The sequence below is a fragment of the Molossus molossus genome, unplaced genomic scaffold (assembly GCF_014108415.1).
Source record: "Molossus molossus isolate mMolMol1 unplaced genomic scaffold, mMolMol1.p scaffold_m16_p_6, whole genome shotgun sequence".
Taxonomy (NCBI): domain Eukaryota; kingdom Metazoa; phylum Chordata; class Mammalia; order Chiroptera; family Molossidae; genus Molossus; species Molossus molossus.
This window is the reverse complement of record NW_023425399.1, coordinates 63,252,298-63,269,428: the sequence shown is the minus strand read 5'-3', so window position 1 is coordinate 63,269,428 and position 17,131 is coordinate 63,252,298. Positions and strand designations below refer to the sequence as shown.

The window sequence follows — 17,131 nt, the reverse complement described above, 5'->3', positions numbered from 1 at the left end:
AGCACGGCCAGGAGCGAGGGGACTGGAGGGAACAAGAGACAAAGTGGTGTGAGATGCTGAGGCAGCCCAGAACACGAGTTGTTGAGGCTGGGAAAAGAGCAGCCATTCCACAAACCCAGGGGTGCAGCATTTCAAACCTCATTATTTTCTTTAACTTAAATAAAACCTGACTCTGAGCCCCGTCCCATCCGACATGTCATGAGAGAGGCTCTGTCACCAATTTTTTGCAAAAAAATTAATCTTTATTGTTGAAAGTATTACAGATATCCCCTTTTCCCCACTGACCTCCTCTACCCTATTCTGCCCCTCGCCCCCCCCCACCCAGGCCTTCACCACACTGTTGTCTGTGTCCATTGGTTATGCATATAAGTTCTTTGGTTTATCTCTTCCCGCCCCTCCCCCTTCTGTCACCTACCTTGCTTGGGTCTCACATAATCCCAGAGACAAGTTTGGGGGCCCTGGACAATGAGGGCTGAGCCGAGCTGCTAATATTCATTGGCTGAAATCTCTAGAAAAAGGCAACTGTAGGCTCAGGAGCCAGGCCTCCTTGTGAGCTGCAGGGCAAGTCTTAGATCTTTGGCCTCTTCTAAGGCATGTTGAGGCTGGGGCGGTCCACAGGGTCTGGGGGACCCACACTACTTCATCTTCTCTTTCAGGGCCCCAAAGTCACTCATACTCTTCCTGCCCATCAAATGCCCTAGATCAGGTGAGTCTTCTGGAAAACAAAAGGCAAGTTGTCTGTGGTGCTCCTACTTCCTACTGGATAACTCAAACCCTCTGAGGCAAAGCAGCAAAAGGTTTGCCATTTTCTCAAACTGCAAGGGCTTGGGGCAGTGACTGCCTGCACCCGTGTTTTAGAACACTCTGCTGCAGTACGGAGCACAGAAGTAAAGAGGGTCGAAACATAATTTTTCTCCTAAAGATATTTCAGCAATGACTGTGTCTAACTTCAGTGGCTACATTCACCGAGCGAGGGAATTTCTGTGCCTGTGACTGGCAGGGGTTCTGCACTTCTCCAGGCTTCACTCTGAGTCACAGCACCAGTGTGGGAGAGCAGAAATCTTTTTTCTTTGCTTCTGCACTGAGAATCCTCATCTCAAAAGACCTTAGAATTATTGCTGACTTCATCCTTCCAGCACAGACTTCAAAGTAAAAAAATGTGAAATGAATTTATTTTTTTATTTGTTAGGAAAAATCTAAAAGGTATGAGTCATAACTCCTAACACCCACAGCTAAGGGCGTGTCTGCTGGTTTAGAAACTCAAAACATGCCAGGCGTGGAGCAGCCTGATTAAGCCAGTGCACCTCAGATGGTGGCTGTCAGGTCCCTGCTGACTTTTCTGGCTCAGAGGTGTTCCCTCTTTACTCTGCATCTCCAGGTTGACCCTCTCTGCCTCTCAGCTCCATGTGACAAACTGCTGTGGGACACCTTCCGTGAAAAAACAACTTTCCTAATCAAATGTATTATCTTTCTTGAAACTAATTCTATACCCTCAAAGCTGTCAGATCTGTCATTCCCTTAAGTCACTCAGGCTGGTAATCTGTCTTCTTGAGATTTCTGATTTCTAGATCCCTCATCCATTAGGCTATAGAAATGTGAATTCTGTAAAATAACCATGAGAATATAGCCTATAGCTCTCAAGTCGAATAATATCCTTTGAGGAGTGCTGCTGGAAAGCTGGGAATTCTCTTCCTACCTTGATCTTTCTGTAACTCCTTCTAACCATCAGGTAGTTCTTGTGAGGCTGATTGGCATCACAAGACCCTCGGAGCAAGGAGAACAGTTAATTATTTCATTGCAAAGGTTACCCCATATTGGAATACAGCATATTTTGAAAAAGCAGAGAGCAAACTGCTACAGATCCTTTGTTTCAACAGAATCTATAGGGACATCCAGAGAAGGGGACATGCTTCGGCTGATACCTTCAACAAAAAACTCACCAGACAGAAACATCAAACTTACTTTGATGTTCTATGCTGAAGTTAACAAAAAATATGACTCACTCATTTCAATATTTTATTAAAATACTTTTTTGTTTATAGGTACAACCAAAGGAAAAAATACGTAATTTTATTTGTTGTAGATCATGTAAAATACAATAAACATAGGCTCATGAAAACACAGAATATATCTTAAAATATTCAAAGAAGTTTTCATAAAAACAAACTTTAAATATGTGGCTTATTTATATATTTACCTCATTTTTCAGAAGTTTCGTTTCTTTTCTCCATTTTAATGCTACTGTGATTTATACATTATTGTTTAAATAGTCTAACATCTCATCAATTTTTTTCTGAACCCCTTGAAATTATATTTCTAAACAAAGGTCTCTCCTTTACAGCATCCTTTGTAAATGAAGACTTATTTTATTCGAATTACCATTTGATTTGGTGCCGTTATAGTTTCAGTAACAATTAGATGTTACTGGGGGAAGGAGACAGAAAAATCTGCAGCAAGAACATGTTTTACTAGAGGAAAGAACCTTTTATATACGGCTTTTATAATACCTATTGATTTAAATTTTGGTGTTTTTAATCTAGCTATAAAAAAGGTAAGAACTGCCCTGGCCGGTTTGGCTCAGCGGTTAAAGCAGTGGCCTACGGTCCAGAGACCCGGGTTCGGTTCCCACTAAGGGCACGTACCTCGGTTGCAGTTTGTCCCGGGCCCTGGTTGGGTCGTGTGGGTGGCAGCCACTCGATGTGTACCTTTCATGTCGATGTTTCTCTCTCTCTCCCTCCAACTCTATCTGAACAAAAAATGGAAGAATGTCCTCAGGTGAGGATTTAAAAAAAAAGGTAAGAACCTAATCTTTTATTTGGAAAAAAAAAAACCAAAAACAACTTTTTTTTTTTTTTTTACCAGAGCTTCTGTAGAAGTGAATTGTGCTTAGAATGGGAATAGAAGGTCTAAATTTTAGTGGGGCTATTGGCTTCCCAAATTTTATACTTTTAATTTGAAAAAATATTGTTATTCAAAACTGAAATGGAATCTTTCAGGTGAACTTTGTCTTTCAACACCTTCATAAACCAGAAAATTGGGCATTACATTTAGGGATAATTTCTATTGGGAGAAAGAGAGTAAGAAAAATCAGTTAAAACATAATATGGTTCAAGAAATTACCTTTCCAATGTGGGGGGCAGAGATATATTACATTTTAAAATTTAATAATGAAGACCTAAAAAAGATGATGAATGCAGTTTTAAAAAGTTTGCTCCTGTATTAAAGGAAACATTAAGCATGTTGTCAATAAACACAGAAGTATTCTAAACATAAATATGAAATTACTCTGAAAAACTGCAAAGTTGAAATGAACCAACGGGCTACAGATTCCTTTAAAACTTTCTTAAGTTCAAGAAAACTTTCACCTTTATTGGAGCTAATATGTTTTCAAGGCACTTTTAAACAGAGGCATTCTAGATAAAAGTAAGAAAAGGAAATCCCAATGTTTTCCTATAAAAAACAACATCCATAACCTACATTTCAACTTTATAAAAAGCTAAGGTACCTTGATTATTCATCAGTTATCTGAAAGAGCAGAAAAGGTATTAAGGCTTCAAAGTTTATGGTAGTTAATCATAATATTACATATGATCTTGTAACTAACTACTGTTCAGATAATGAATATAAATACAAAGTATCTAAGAGCATTATCTATGTAACATATTTAGACATACAAAGAGGTATTCCTAAAAAGTTATGTGTAACTCAAATGTGTCCCATTTGAGAAATCAGTAATTTTGTAAAGTTAAGAGTCTCTGTAATATAAATATTTTTAGATGCTTGAAGATTACAATATTATTACTATGAAGGGCACACAGTATCTAAGCTTATCTTTATTGAAACATCATATAAAAAGCTGGCAAAATATTCTGTAGTATATTTGAGGTTAATATCTTGAACAGAGATTTTTTTTTTTTGGTTTCATAATCTTAACCTCCTACTGTATGATTATACCTGTTTAAAATAAGAACATTTGTTCTAGATATAAACCTAAAAGAAAGATTACAAAGCAACAAAATAATTAATGTAAATAGTTTTAAGTTTGTTTCCCATCAGAATCCCCAGGATTTTCAACCTTCCCAGCTCATACCCGTAAATTATCTTCTTCAGCCTCTCCTACCACTCATCCACGGCAGAATGTGGCTGTGTGCTGAGGCTAAGTGGGTCACTCTTCGCTTCAGCACAGCTTCACCTTCCAACTTCACCATTTCCATACAAGGGACAAATTGTTTCCTTGTTTCTCTATGTGAGTCTGATCTGACAGTCTTCCCATTCCTAGTGCTCTTTAAACTGGTACCTTAAGTCAGAGAAATGCTTTAATTTCCTAACTACTTAAGCTAGCAGTATATTTAATGCAGTCTGATAGGTGTACCATGAAATTCTTGACAAAGATTATTCATTAGTACCTACATCAGCACTTTGGGCAGGGGGACGGAAGAGAAGGAGAAACTTTCCCTAAAGTATGTGTATTATTGGATGAATTCTACTATGTCAGGATAATAAATTGTAAAATATAGTAAGCATTTACTTTCTAAAACCAACATAAAAAGGTTTAAAATTAAGCTTTTTAAATGGTGATTTTAATGAATTCTCAGGGTAATATATTTGGATATCTACCCTACTTATAGAACAGATAAACAATACAATGCACAGTGAAGAATGGCATAGAACGATAAAAACTCAGTGTCTTAGGAACAGTACATGAAGAAAACATACATTATGTTGACATGTTCTAACACTTCCAAAACAAAAAGTTTTTGGAATGTTATAAGAAAATGACATCAGGCCTTATGTTAGAAACCTCAGATCTTTTCAAGTATTCTCTGTGCAATTGCTTCTCATATGACCAAAGCTGTACATGTATTTAGAGGAAAGGGCTTATTGCTAGTGGACAGTAAAATCAATGTGAGCAGTTGTCAGAATTTAACACACTACTGAATTTGACATACTTTAAAAGCAACTCAGTCCAAATTCTTTACATCTTCTTAACCTGCTGGTATTGATGCAACCAGCAGACCTTAGTGAATAGCTTTTCATACCTTTGTTTTTGACTCAACTGTTTTGGTTTCCATTTCTTTGCCTTCTTTAAAACATGCAGTTCATACATTTGACAGTTTTACTACCATAGTCAATACATTCTGGACCAATACATTCGCAGCAGGCGTTATGGAACCAGCGATATTTGGATGCCCCCATGGACTCACAGGATATTTTACACTGATGTATCGACATGCAGTCATCAAAATAAACCACAGTACACATGTGTTCTGAAAAATAAAAAATTAAGATCTCAGAGCAAGAAATAAGAAAAGTATAAAATGCTTCAGTACTTAACTGAATATTATTAAGTTATTTTATCTTAGTTCTTATTGCTAGTCTGCACAGAACAATGGATGAAGTATAGGAAAAAAGATCACATTTGTCAAGTACATTGAGAAGGAGGCCGGGAGTCTCCCACTCCAGCTGAAGGACACGACGGGCTTACTTAGTCACGCTATCAGATTTCAGACTTTGATCTGAAAGTTAAGATTACTGGGTTTAATAACATTTTGCCATGCATCAGAGTTGTGCTTTTTAAACTGGGCATTTCTGATACGATTTCCTTTGAGGAGAGAATTTTCCAGCTAAAAGAAGTTTGAAAAATACTATTCTAAAGTTATACAGAGAATTTATAATAAAATAAAACAAACTTAAGTAATTCAAATAATGATAAATGACTTGCAATGCCTGGCACAATTCAGCATTAGCTATTAGAAATTACTATTCTTCTTATCAATAACAATTTCAAGTCCTGCTTTCCAAGCAACCACTTCTGACTATTTCAATTTTTTTTTTTTTTATCCTCACCCGAGGACATTTTTCCATTTTTTGTACAGATAGAGCGGGAGGGAGAGAGAGGAAGAGAGAGAGAGAGAAACATCGACGTGAAAGGGACACATCGAGTGGCTGCCACCCGCACGACCAACCAGGGCCGGGGAAAAACTGCAACCGAAGTACGTGCCCTTAGCGGGAACCGAACCCGGGTCTCTCCGGACCACAGGCCAACGCTCTATCCGCTGAGCCAAACCGGCCAGGGCTGAAACTACCATAGGCTTTAAGTTATATGCCTTTTACATTCCAAAATAAAGGTATGATCTATCCTCACTAACAAATGTTCTTTAATATGTTTCCCAAAATTGTATATGTCATTCTCTCATTTAGTTTCCCTTCTGATCAATAATACTCATTTGCAGAGAACTGGATGCAGTTAGTTTATACCTGGAAATTAGATGTCTGTAATACCAACTTGTTTATAAGGAAATTTAGCTGATAACCTGGCATCATTCGTGGTACCAAAGCTATCATAAAAATATGATTTTCAAGGATAGTCTAAATGTAACCTGGTAAGCAATACTGTATTAGGTAAGCAGCACTGTTGCTACCTTATAAAAAGAACAACTGAAGTCTAAAACAAGTATCAAAATTAGGACAATATATATATCTATCTTCCAGTATAGCCTCCAACACTAAGAGTATGAAGAAGTTGTGGCAATATGCTTGACACTTCTTTTTTTTTTTTTTTTTTTTTTTTATCCTCACCCGAGGATATTTTCCATTTTTTTGTACAGACAGAGTGGGAGGGAGTGAGAGGAAGAGAGAGAGAGGGAAACATCGATGTGAAAGGGACACATCGAGTGGCTGCCACCCGCACAACCAACCGGGGCCGGGGACAAACTGCAACCGAGATACGTGCCCTTAGCGGGAACCGAACCCGGGTCTCTCCGGACCGCAGGCCGACACTCTAACCGCTGAGCCAAACTGGCCAGGGCATGCTTGACACTTCTTATCTACTCAGGGATTTGGTATAATTAAAATTCAGAATTTACTTAAGACTATACAAACTCAAAACCAAAGAGCTGCTCTAAAAAAATAATCTTAATATAGGCCTCACAGACCACATAGAAAGTGAGGGGGCAGAACAGAAAAAGTCAACTGTTGGCAATTACCTTTGTCACTGGAATAAGGTGCATGAACATTATTGCTGGGAACAGACACATTTTGGTGGTGTGGCTGGTTTACAGTCTCTAAAAATGAAACCAGATTCTCATGATGTGAAAGTTCTTCTGCAACAGGGAAGGAGACGATGTTCCAGTTCAACTGAGTGTCTCCTTCTGTGAGTGCCCGGAAGAGAGAAGGGATTGGTTCATGAAGCTCCTCCACTGTGCTCTTTGAAGTGGGAGGTGTGTCACTATAATTTCGAGGATTACACATACCTAGGGGTTGGAGAGGCAAAGAGAATAAGTTTAATATTCTTCTAATTGTAATGTCATGAACTACTGTTATTTACTGCCCTGCAATCAAAGCTCCAACATATTAAAATTATGTGATATCTAGAATTATACATATTTCTCTAGGTTTTTTTTCTTTTTCTGAGAGGGCCTTAAAGCAATGACATATCGGTAGGATCAAGCACACTACATTCCCATATTTTGTTTTCTAAGTACCTATCCTCCACTAAGAGGAACGAGAAACCCTTAGAAAAAAGACTGATTCTAAGGATGGATCCAGGAAAAGACAAATTGACGCTTTTTGTGCCAGAAAGTAAAGAATGATGGGACAAGTGGAATAACATAGGAGGCAACCAGAAGGGCAAAATTAATAATTTAACACTAAAATAAATTACAGAAATGGATTACCACTTTGTGAATAAAATAGAAATTGATGAGTCCAGCCGGTGTGGCTCAGTGTTGAGCACTGACGCATGCCCAAGAGGTTGCTGGTACAATTCCTGGTCAGGACACATGCCCAGATTGTGGGCCAGATACCCAGTGGGGAGCATACAGGAGGTGGCCAATCAATGTTCTCTCTAATAGATGTTTCTCTCTCTCTTTCCCTCTCACTTTCTCTCTCTAAAATTAATAAAGGAAAAAAAAAAATCCCATTTACCATAATGGGAAAAAAATTAAGATACCTAGGAATAAACTTAACCAAAGAAATAAAGGACTTATTGGCAGAAAACTACAGGACATTGAAAAAAGAAATGGAGGAAGATATAAAACCGTGGAAGCACATACCTTGTTCATGGATTGGAAGAATTAACATCGTTAAAATGTCCATACTACCCAAAGCAATTTATAGAATCAATGCAATCCCCATAAAAATACCAACGACATATTTCAAAGAACTAGAACCAATACTTCAAAAGTTCATATGGAATAAAAAAAGACCCCGAATAGCAACAGCAATTTTGAAAAAGAAAAACAAAGTAGGTGGGATCACACTACCAGATATCAGAATATACTACAAAGCGACTGTAATCAAAACAGCCTGGTACTGGCACAAGAACAGGCATATAGACCAGTGGAACAGAACAGAGAACCCAGAAATGGACCCAAGGCAATATGCTCAATTAATATTTGGCAAAGGTGGCAGGAGCATACAGTGAGTAAAGAAAGCCTCTTTAATAAATGGTGTTAGAAAAATTGGACAACTACATGCAAAAAAAAGAAACTAGCCCATTAACTTACACCATACACAAAAATAAACTCAAAATGAATAAAAGACTTAAATGTGACTCATGAACCCATAAAAATTCTAGAAGAAAATGTAGGCAACAAAATTTCGGACATCATACGCAGCAGAATTTTCACTGATACATCACCTAAGGCAACAGAAAAAGGTAAAAATGAACACATGGGACTACTTCAAACTAAAAAGCTCCTGCACAGCAAAAGAAAAAAACCATCAAAATGGAAAGGCAACCCACTCTATGGGAGAACATCATTGCCAATGATATATCAGATAAGAGGTTAATTTCCAAAATATGTGGAATACTCATACAACAAAACAAAAAGAAGACAAAGAACCCAATTAAAAAATGGACAGAGCAGCTGAATAGACACCTCTCCAAACAGGACATACAAATGGCCAAGAGACATATGAAAAAATGATCAACATCACTAATCATCAGAGAGATGCAAATTAAAACAACAATGAGGTATCACCTTACACCTGTCAGAATGGCCGCCATCAACAAATCATCAAACAAGAGTTGGTGAGGATGTGGAGAAAAGGGGACTCTCGTTCACTGCTGGTAGGAATGCAGGACTGGTGTAGCCACTAGGGAAAACAATATGGTGTTACCTCAAAAAATTAAAAATTGAACTTCCATTTGACCCAGTGATCCCACTTCTAGGAATATACCCTAAGAAGCCTGAAACACCAATCAGAAAGAATATATGTACCCCCATGCTTGTAGCAGCACTATTTACAATAGCTAAGATCTGGAAACAGCCCAAGTGTCCATCAGTAGACGAATGGATAAAAAAGCTGTGGGACATATACACAATGGAGTACTATGCAGCTGTAAGAAAGAAAGATCTCTTATCCTTTGAGACAACATGGAGGGATCTGGAAAGTATTATCCTAAGTGAAACTAGCCAAGCAGAAAAAGACAAATACCACATGATCTCACTTATATATGTAATATAATGAATAGAACAGTTTGAGGAATAGGATAGACCCAGAAACACGGAAGTAGGGTACAGACTGATAACCCTCAGAAGAGGGGGTGGTGGGGGCGGGAAGAGATAAACCACAGAACTTATATGCATGTACGCATAACCAATGGACATGGACAACAAAGCTGGGGACGGGTAAGAGGGGGTCAATGGAGTAAAAAAGGAGAAATATCTGTAACAAAAATTAAATTAAAAAATAAAAAATAATAATAACAACAGCCAGAAAAAAAATAAAAATAAAAAGTCAGCATGACTCATCTATATGTTGTTTACAAGAGACTCACCTCACAACAAAAGACTCACATAGGTTGCAAGTGAAGGGATGGAAAAAAATCTTCTAAGCAAACGAAAAGGAATAAAAAGCTGGGGTAGCAATACTCATATCTGATAAAATAGATTTCAAAATGAAGACCATAACTAGATACAAAGAAGGCCACTGCATAATATTGAAAGGATCTATCCAACAGGAAGATATAACCTTGACAAACATATATGCACCCAATATAGGAACACCAAAATATACTAAAAGTCTTCTGGAAGACTTCAAAGGAGAAATAGATAGCAATACAATCATAGCAGGGGACTTCAACACCCCGCTGAAATCACGATCGATCTCTAGACAAAAATTAGCAAGGAAACACAGACTCTAAATGAAGCACTAGACCGAATGGATTTAATGGATATCTACAGAGAATTACACCCCAAAACTACAGAATTCACAGTCTTCTCAAGTGCACATGGGACATTCTCAAAGATAGACCACAGGTTAGGACACAAATTAAGTCTCTACAAGTTCAAGAAGACTGTAATCATATCAAGCATCTTCTCAGATCACAATGGCATGAAACCAGAAATCAACTGCAACAAAAACATGCAAAGACATTTGAACACATGGAAGCTAAATAGCATGTTATTAAACAACAAATGGGTCAATGAGGAGATCAAGGAAGAAATTAAAAACATCCTGGGATCCAATGAAAATGAACACACAACAACGCAAAACCTATGGGATACAGCGAAAGCAGTTCTGAGAGGGAAGTTCATAGCACTACAGGCCTACCTCAAGAAGCAAGAAAAATCTCTAATAGACTACCTAACCTCACAACTTAAAGAACTAGAAAGCAAACAAAAAGAAAACCCTAGAGCAAGTAGAAGGAAGGAAATAGTAAAGATCAGAGAAGAAATAAATGACAAAAAGACCAAAAAAACAATCGAAAGGATCAATGAAACAAAGAACTGGTTTTTCGAAAGATAAACAAGATTGATGGACCCTTAGCTAGACTCACCAAGAAACAAAGAGAGAGAACCCAAATACACAAAATCAGAAATGAAAGAGGAGAAGTAACAACTGATACCACAGAAATACAGAAGATCATTAACAACTACTATGAAAAATTATATGGCAATAAATTCGACAATCTAAGCAAAATGTACAAATTTCTAGAAACACAGTCTACCAAAACTGGACCGGGAAGAGATATAAAACTTGAAGAGACCAAAAATAAAAGAAGAAATTGAAGATGTAATCAAGACACCCAGCAAACAAAAGCCCAGGCCCGGATGGCTTCACGGGGGAGTTTTACCGAACATTCAAAAAAGAATACCCATTCTTCTTAAACTATTTCAAAAAACTGAAGAAGAAGAAAGACTTTCAAACTCGTTTTATGAGGCCAGCATAATTCTAACTCCAAAACCAGAAAAAGACACTACAAATAAAGAATACTACAGGCCAATATCCCTGATGAACATAGACGCCAAAATACTGATCAAAATACTAGCAAATTGGATCCAGCAATAAATCAAAAAAAATTATTCACCATGACCAAGTGGGATTCATCCCAGGGATGCAAGGCTGGTACAATATTCGCAAATCAATAAATGTGATACACCACATAAACAAAATGAAGAATAAAAACCACATGATCATATCAATAGATGCCTAAAAAGCCTTCAACAAAATCCAGCATCCATTTCTGATAAAAACGCTCAATAATGTGGGAATAGAGGGATCATATCTAGACATAATAAAGGTCATATATGAAAGACGTACAGCTAACATCATACTCAATGGGCAAAAACTAAAAGCATTTCCCTTAAGAACAGGAACAAGACAGGGATGCCCAGTTTCACAAATCTTATTTAACATAGTACTGGAAGTCTTAGCCACAGCAATCAGACACGAAGAAAAAATAAAAGGAATCCAAATTGGAAAGGAGGAAGTGAAATTGTCATTATTTGCAGATGACATGATATTATACATAGAAAACCCTAATGACTCCATCAAAAATGTACTAGACTTAATAAATAAATTTGGAAAAGTAGCAGGATACAAAATTAACGTCAAGAAGTCGATGGTATTCTTATACATCAATTATGAACTCACAGAAAGAGAAACTAAGAAAACAATCCAATTTCCATTGTGGCAAAAAAAATAAGATACCTAGGAATAAACTTAACCAAAGAAATAAAGGACCTATTGGCAGAAAACTACAGGACATTGGAAAAAGAAATAGAGGAAGATATAAAAACGTGGAAGCACATACCTTGTTCATGGATTGGAAGAATTAACATCATTAAAATGTCCATATTACCCAAAGCAATCTATAGATTCAATGCAATCCCCATCAAAATACCAACGACATACTTCACAGAACTAAAACAAGTACTTCAAAAGTTCATATGGAACAAAAAAAAGACCTCGAATAGCCACAGCAATCTTGAAAAAGAAGAACAAAGTAGGAGGGATCACAATTCCAGATTTCAGGTTATACTACAAAGCGACTGTAATCAAAACAGCCTGGTACTGGCACAAGAACAGGCATATAGACCAGGGGAACAGAACAGAGAACCCAGAAATGGACCCAAGACAATATGCTCAATTAATATTTGACAAAGAAAGCAAGAGCATACAGTGGAGTAAAGACAGCCTCTTTAATAAATGGTGCTGGGAAAATTAGACAGCTACATGCAAAAAAAAGAAACTAGCCCATCAACTTACACCATACACAAGAATAAACCCAAAATGGATAAAAGACTTAAATGTGACACATGAATCCATAAAAATCCTAGAAGAAAATGTAGGCAACAAAATTTCAGACATCATACGCAGCAGAATTTTCACTGAGACATCACCTAAGGCAACAGAAAAAAGGTAAAAATGAACACATGGGACTACTTCAAACAAAAAAGCTTCTGCACAGCAAAAGAAAAAAACCATCAAAATGGAAAGGCAACCCACTCTATGGGAGAACATCATTGCCAATGATATATAAGATAAGGAGTTAGTTTCCAATATATAGAGTGCTCATACAACTCAACAAAAGGAAGACAAGGAACCCAATTAAAAATGGGCAGAGCAGCTGAATAGACACCTCTCCATACAGGACATGCAAATGGCTAAGAGTCATATGAAGAAATAATCAACATCACTAATCATCAGAGAGATGCAAATTAAAACAACAATGAGGTATCACTTCACACCTGCCAGAATGACCGCCATCAACAAATCATCAAACAACAAGTGTTGACAAGGTGTAGAGAAAAGAGGACTCTAGTACACTGCTGGTGAGAATGCAGACTGGTGCAGCCACTATGGAAAACAATATGGTGTTACCTCAAAAAATTTAAAATTGAATTGCCATTTGACCCAGTGATCCCACTTCTAGGAATATACCCTAAGAAGCCTGAAACACCAATCAGAAAGAATATATGTACCCCCATGTTTGTAGCAGCACTATTTACAACAGCTAAGATCTGGAAACAGCCCAAATATCCATCAGTAAACGAATGGATAAAAAAGCTGTGGAACATATACACAATGGAGTACTATGCAGCTGTAAGAAAGAAAGATCTCTTATCCTTTGAGACGACATGGAGGGACATGGAAAGTATCATCCTAAGCGAAACAAGCCAAACAGAGAAAGACAAGTATCATATGATCTCACTTATTTGTGGAATATAATGAACATTACAGTCTAAGGAATGGGGCAGTCTCAGAGTTGTGGAAGTGGGGTACAGACTGACTATCCCCAGAAGAGGGGGTAGGGGAGAGAGATAAACCACAGAACTTATATGCATGTATGCATGAACAACAGACATGGACAACAAAGCTGGGGAGAGGGCGGGGAAGGAGGGGGAGGGAGAATCAGTGGGGGGAAAGGAGAAACATCTGTAACAAAATAAATTATTAATTTTAAAAAAATTACAGAAAATAAATAAATAAAAAGAGAAAATGGCATGCCCTGGCCAGTTTTGTTCAGTGGTTAGAGCATTGGCCTGCAGGCCAAAGAGTCACAGATTTGATCCCCGTCAAGAGCATGTACTTTGGTTGCAGGTTCGATCCCTGTCCCTGGTTGGGGTGGTGTGGGAGGCAACCAATCAATATGTCTTTCTCACATCGATTTTCTGTCTCTCTCCCTCCCTCCTACTCTGTCTGAAAAGCAATGGAAAAATATCCTTGGGTGAGAATTTTAAAAAAGAGAAAGAAAATGGCAGAAAAAAATTAGAGATAGTGACCATAGAAAACTTTTTAAAGGAGTCTTGCTATAAAAGGGAGAGCTGAGAAAATGTTTAATCCACCCCAGCTTTCGAGCTGTCCCAGCTGACACTATGTTTAATACAACAGAGCAACTCCAAAGAACCATGCCCAACATGCAGGTCTGTGAGCTAACTAAGTGATTTTATTAATTATTTTAAACCACTATGTTTTGAGGTAGTTTGTTTATAGTAGCAATAATGGCTGGAACAGAGTTCTCTGGAATTCTGTTCATGAACATTATACTTTTAAAAAAATATTTTAATTGATTTTTAAAGAGAGAGGAAGGGAGGGGGAAAGAGAGAGAGAAACATTGAAGTCAGAGGAAAACATCGATTGGCTGCCTCCTGTATGCCCCCTACTGGGTATGGAGCCTAAAACCCAGGCATGTGCCCTGACCAGGAATTGAATCATGACCTCTCAGTGCATGGGATGATGCTCACTCCACCGAGCCATTACAGCCGGGCTACTGTCATCTTTTAAATTGAACTACTGCAACTGCGTAACTGTTGCCCCGTCTCTTCTCTTTATATCCTAAAGTTCACCTTCCATATGGTAGCTAGAATGATCATTTAAAAATGTAATTTAGATATCATCACTATACACTCTCCAATGGGTTTCCATCCAAACTCCTTTCCATAGCCTATAAAGCCTGGCCCTTACCCACCTCTCTCACTCATCTCTCCCTACTATTCCCCTTGTTTACTTACATGTGGCTAAAGTGATCTTCTTTCTATGCTTCAAATTTGGATTATTAGCCAAAGTATTTAAAATACTTATAATATTAAATGGTTTGATCATTATTTTGGTGGTGGTGGTGGTAAACTAAAGTTATTCATTTTTAGAACTTGTTGGAGATAAACTCTTGTTAACTCTTTCAAAAGTTAGACCTTTCCAGTGCTGAAAAAACAAAAACTCTTTGATATGTGATTCATATAAGTATTTTTTCTAAATGAAAAAAAATGTTATTAAAGGATGCTTCTGGCCCAGCCGGTATAACTCAGTGGTTGAGCGTCAACCCGTGCACCAAGAGGTAGATCAGGGGACATGCCCAGGTTGTGGGCCAAATCCCCAGTGGGGGACATGCAGGAGGCAGCCAATTGATGTTCCCTCTCATCGATGTTTCTCTCTCTCTCCCTCTCTCTCTTCCTTTCTCTCTAAAATCAATAAAGAAAATAAATAAAGGATGCCTCTGATCCAAGTAAAATTAGTTATTCTAAAGGTATCTTGGAGTTTATTTATTATACTTTTTATACAATAAAAAGTGTGAAAAATATGTACTCCTTTACTGGAAGGTATGAGAAACACTTACCTTTAGGGAGAGGGAGTGGGCATAAAAGAGGGAGACATTTCATTGCATATACCTTCCTGCAGTGTGAATTTGCTGTATGGATGTAAGTAGTAATTTTAGTTTTTAAATTATATTTTATAACTTTTTTTTTCCTTTATTGATTTTAGAAAGGGAGAGAGAGAGAGAAACATCAATGAGAGAGAACATCAACTGCCCGCCTCTTGTATACCCCCCACTGGGGATCGGGCCCAAAGCCTGGCCATGTGTCCTAACTGGGAATCGAACAGGCGACCTTTTGGTGCATGGGTTGACACTCAACCACTGAACCACACTGGCTGGACTTAAATTATATTTTTTTAAAAAATACATATGTGTTAATAGTAGATACTGAAGGGTGAAAATGTGTAAACTTAAACTACTGTGTTGAACCAGAAGTCACTTGGTTGTGGGTCTGATCCTGGGCCTGGGTTGGAATCATGAGGGAGGCAACCAACTGATGTGTCTCTATCACATTGCTGTTTTTTCTCTCTCTCTCTCTTCCTCTCCCCCCTCCCTCCTACTCTATCATTAAAAAAAAAAAAAAAAATTAAAAAATATCCTTGGGTGAGGATTAAAAAATAATAATAATAGCCCCTGGCCAGCGGTTAGCGTGTCGGCCCCGTGGACCAGAGAGTCCCGGGTTTGGTTCCTGCTAAGGGCATGTACCTCAGTTGTGGTTTGTCCCCGGCCCAGGATGGGGTCGTGTGGGTGGTGGCCACTCAATGTCTCTCTCTCATTGATGTTTCTCTGTCTCTCTCCCTCCCACTCTATCTGAAGATACAAGCAAAAGTGTCCATGGGTGAGGAAAAAAAATAATAATAATAATAATAATAATGATGATGATAGCTAAAAGGAAGGATAAGAAATGGTGACTTGCATTTTAAAGTAGTTGGCGTTTATGTAAGAGAATGAAAGATACAGTTTAAAATCCACCAACAGGTTAGAGTGTTGTCCTAATATGCCAAGGTTGTGGGCTCAATCTCCAGTCAGGGCACATACAAGAATAAATCAATGAATGCTTAGATAAGCGGAACAACAAATCGATGTCTCTCTCTCTCTCTCTCTCTTTCTCTCTCCCCCCCCTCCCTTCCCCTCTCTCTCTCTCGAAAATCAATGAATAAAAATTAAACAAATAAAGAAATTACCGCCCTGGCCAGTTTGGCTCAGCAGTTAGAGTGACAGCCTGGGGACTAGAGAGTCCCGGGTTTGGTTTCCGCTAAAGGCACGTACCTCGGTTTCAGTTTGTCCCTGGCCCGGCTGGGGTCATGTGGGTGGTAACCACTCGATGTGTCTCTCTCACATGGATATTTCTCTCTCTCTTCCTCCCTCTCTCTCTCCTGTTCTATCTGAAGATAAATGCAAAAATGTCCTCGGGTGAGGATTAAAAAAAAAAGAAATTATCAATTGTCTAGTTTGAGTGTAGCATCAAAGGGGAATATTCACACCCTGGCCAGTTTGGCTCAGCGGTTAGAGCACTGGCCTGCAGTCCTGAGAGACCTGGGTTTAATTCCCGCTAAGGGCGCATACCTTGGTTGCAGTTTGTCCCCGGCCCTGGTTGATCATGCGGTGGCAACCACTCGATGTGTCCCTTTCACGTCGATGTTTCTCTCTCTCTCTCTGTTCCTCTCTCTCCCTCCCACTCTACCTAAACAAAAAATGGAAAAATGTCTTCAGGTGAGGATAAAAAACAAAGAATATTCACAATTATCTGCAAGGCTATTAAAAATACTCTTGTCGCCCTGGCCAGTTTGGCTCAGCAGTTACAGC

The 17,131-nt window shown here is 38.3% G+C and overlaps 1 protein-coding gene across 2 annotated transcripts in view; it reads right to left on the bottom strand.

Moving 5' to 3' along the window:
- Nucleotides 1-434: 434 nt before the first annotated feature.
- The window catches only part of TWSG1 (twisted gastrulation BMP signaling modulator 1), a 64,671-nt gene continuing 47,974 nt past the window's right edge, over nucleotides 435-17,131 (bottom strand). The window contains exons 4-6 of one of the 2 annotated variants that reach the window (XR_004957124.1): nucleotides 6,987-7,253; nucleotides 3,121-5,267; nucleotides 435-715 (exon numbers count right to left, since the gene is read on the bottom strand). Coding sequence is in view for 1 of the 2 variants with exons in the window: in XM_036245656.1 (XP_036101549.1) it covers nucleotides 5,086-5,267; nucleotides 6,987-7,253 (449 nt within the window). In the remaining variant the exon portion in view is untranslated. Of the gene's footprint in view, nucleotides 716-2,820; nucleotides 5,268-6,986; nucleotides 7,254-17,131 lie in introns of those variants that run through there. The other variant, XM_036245656.1, reaches the window with a different exon arrangement.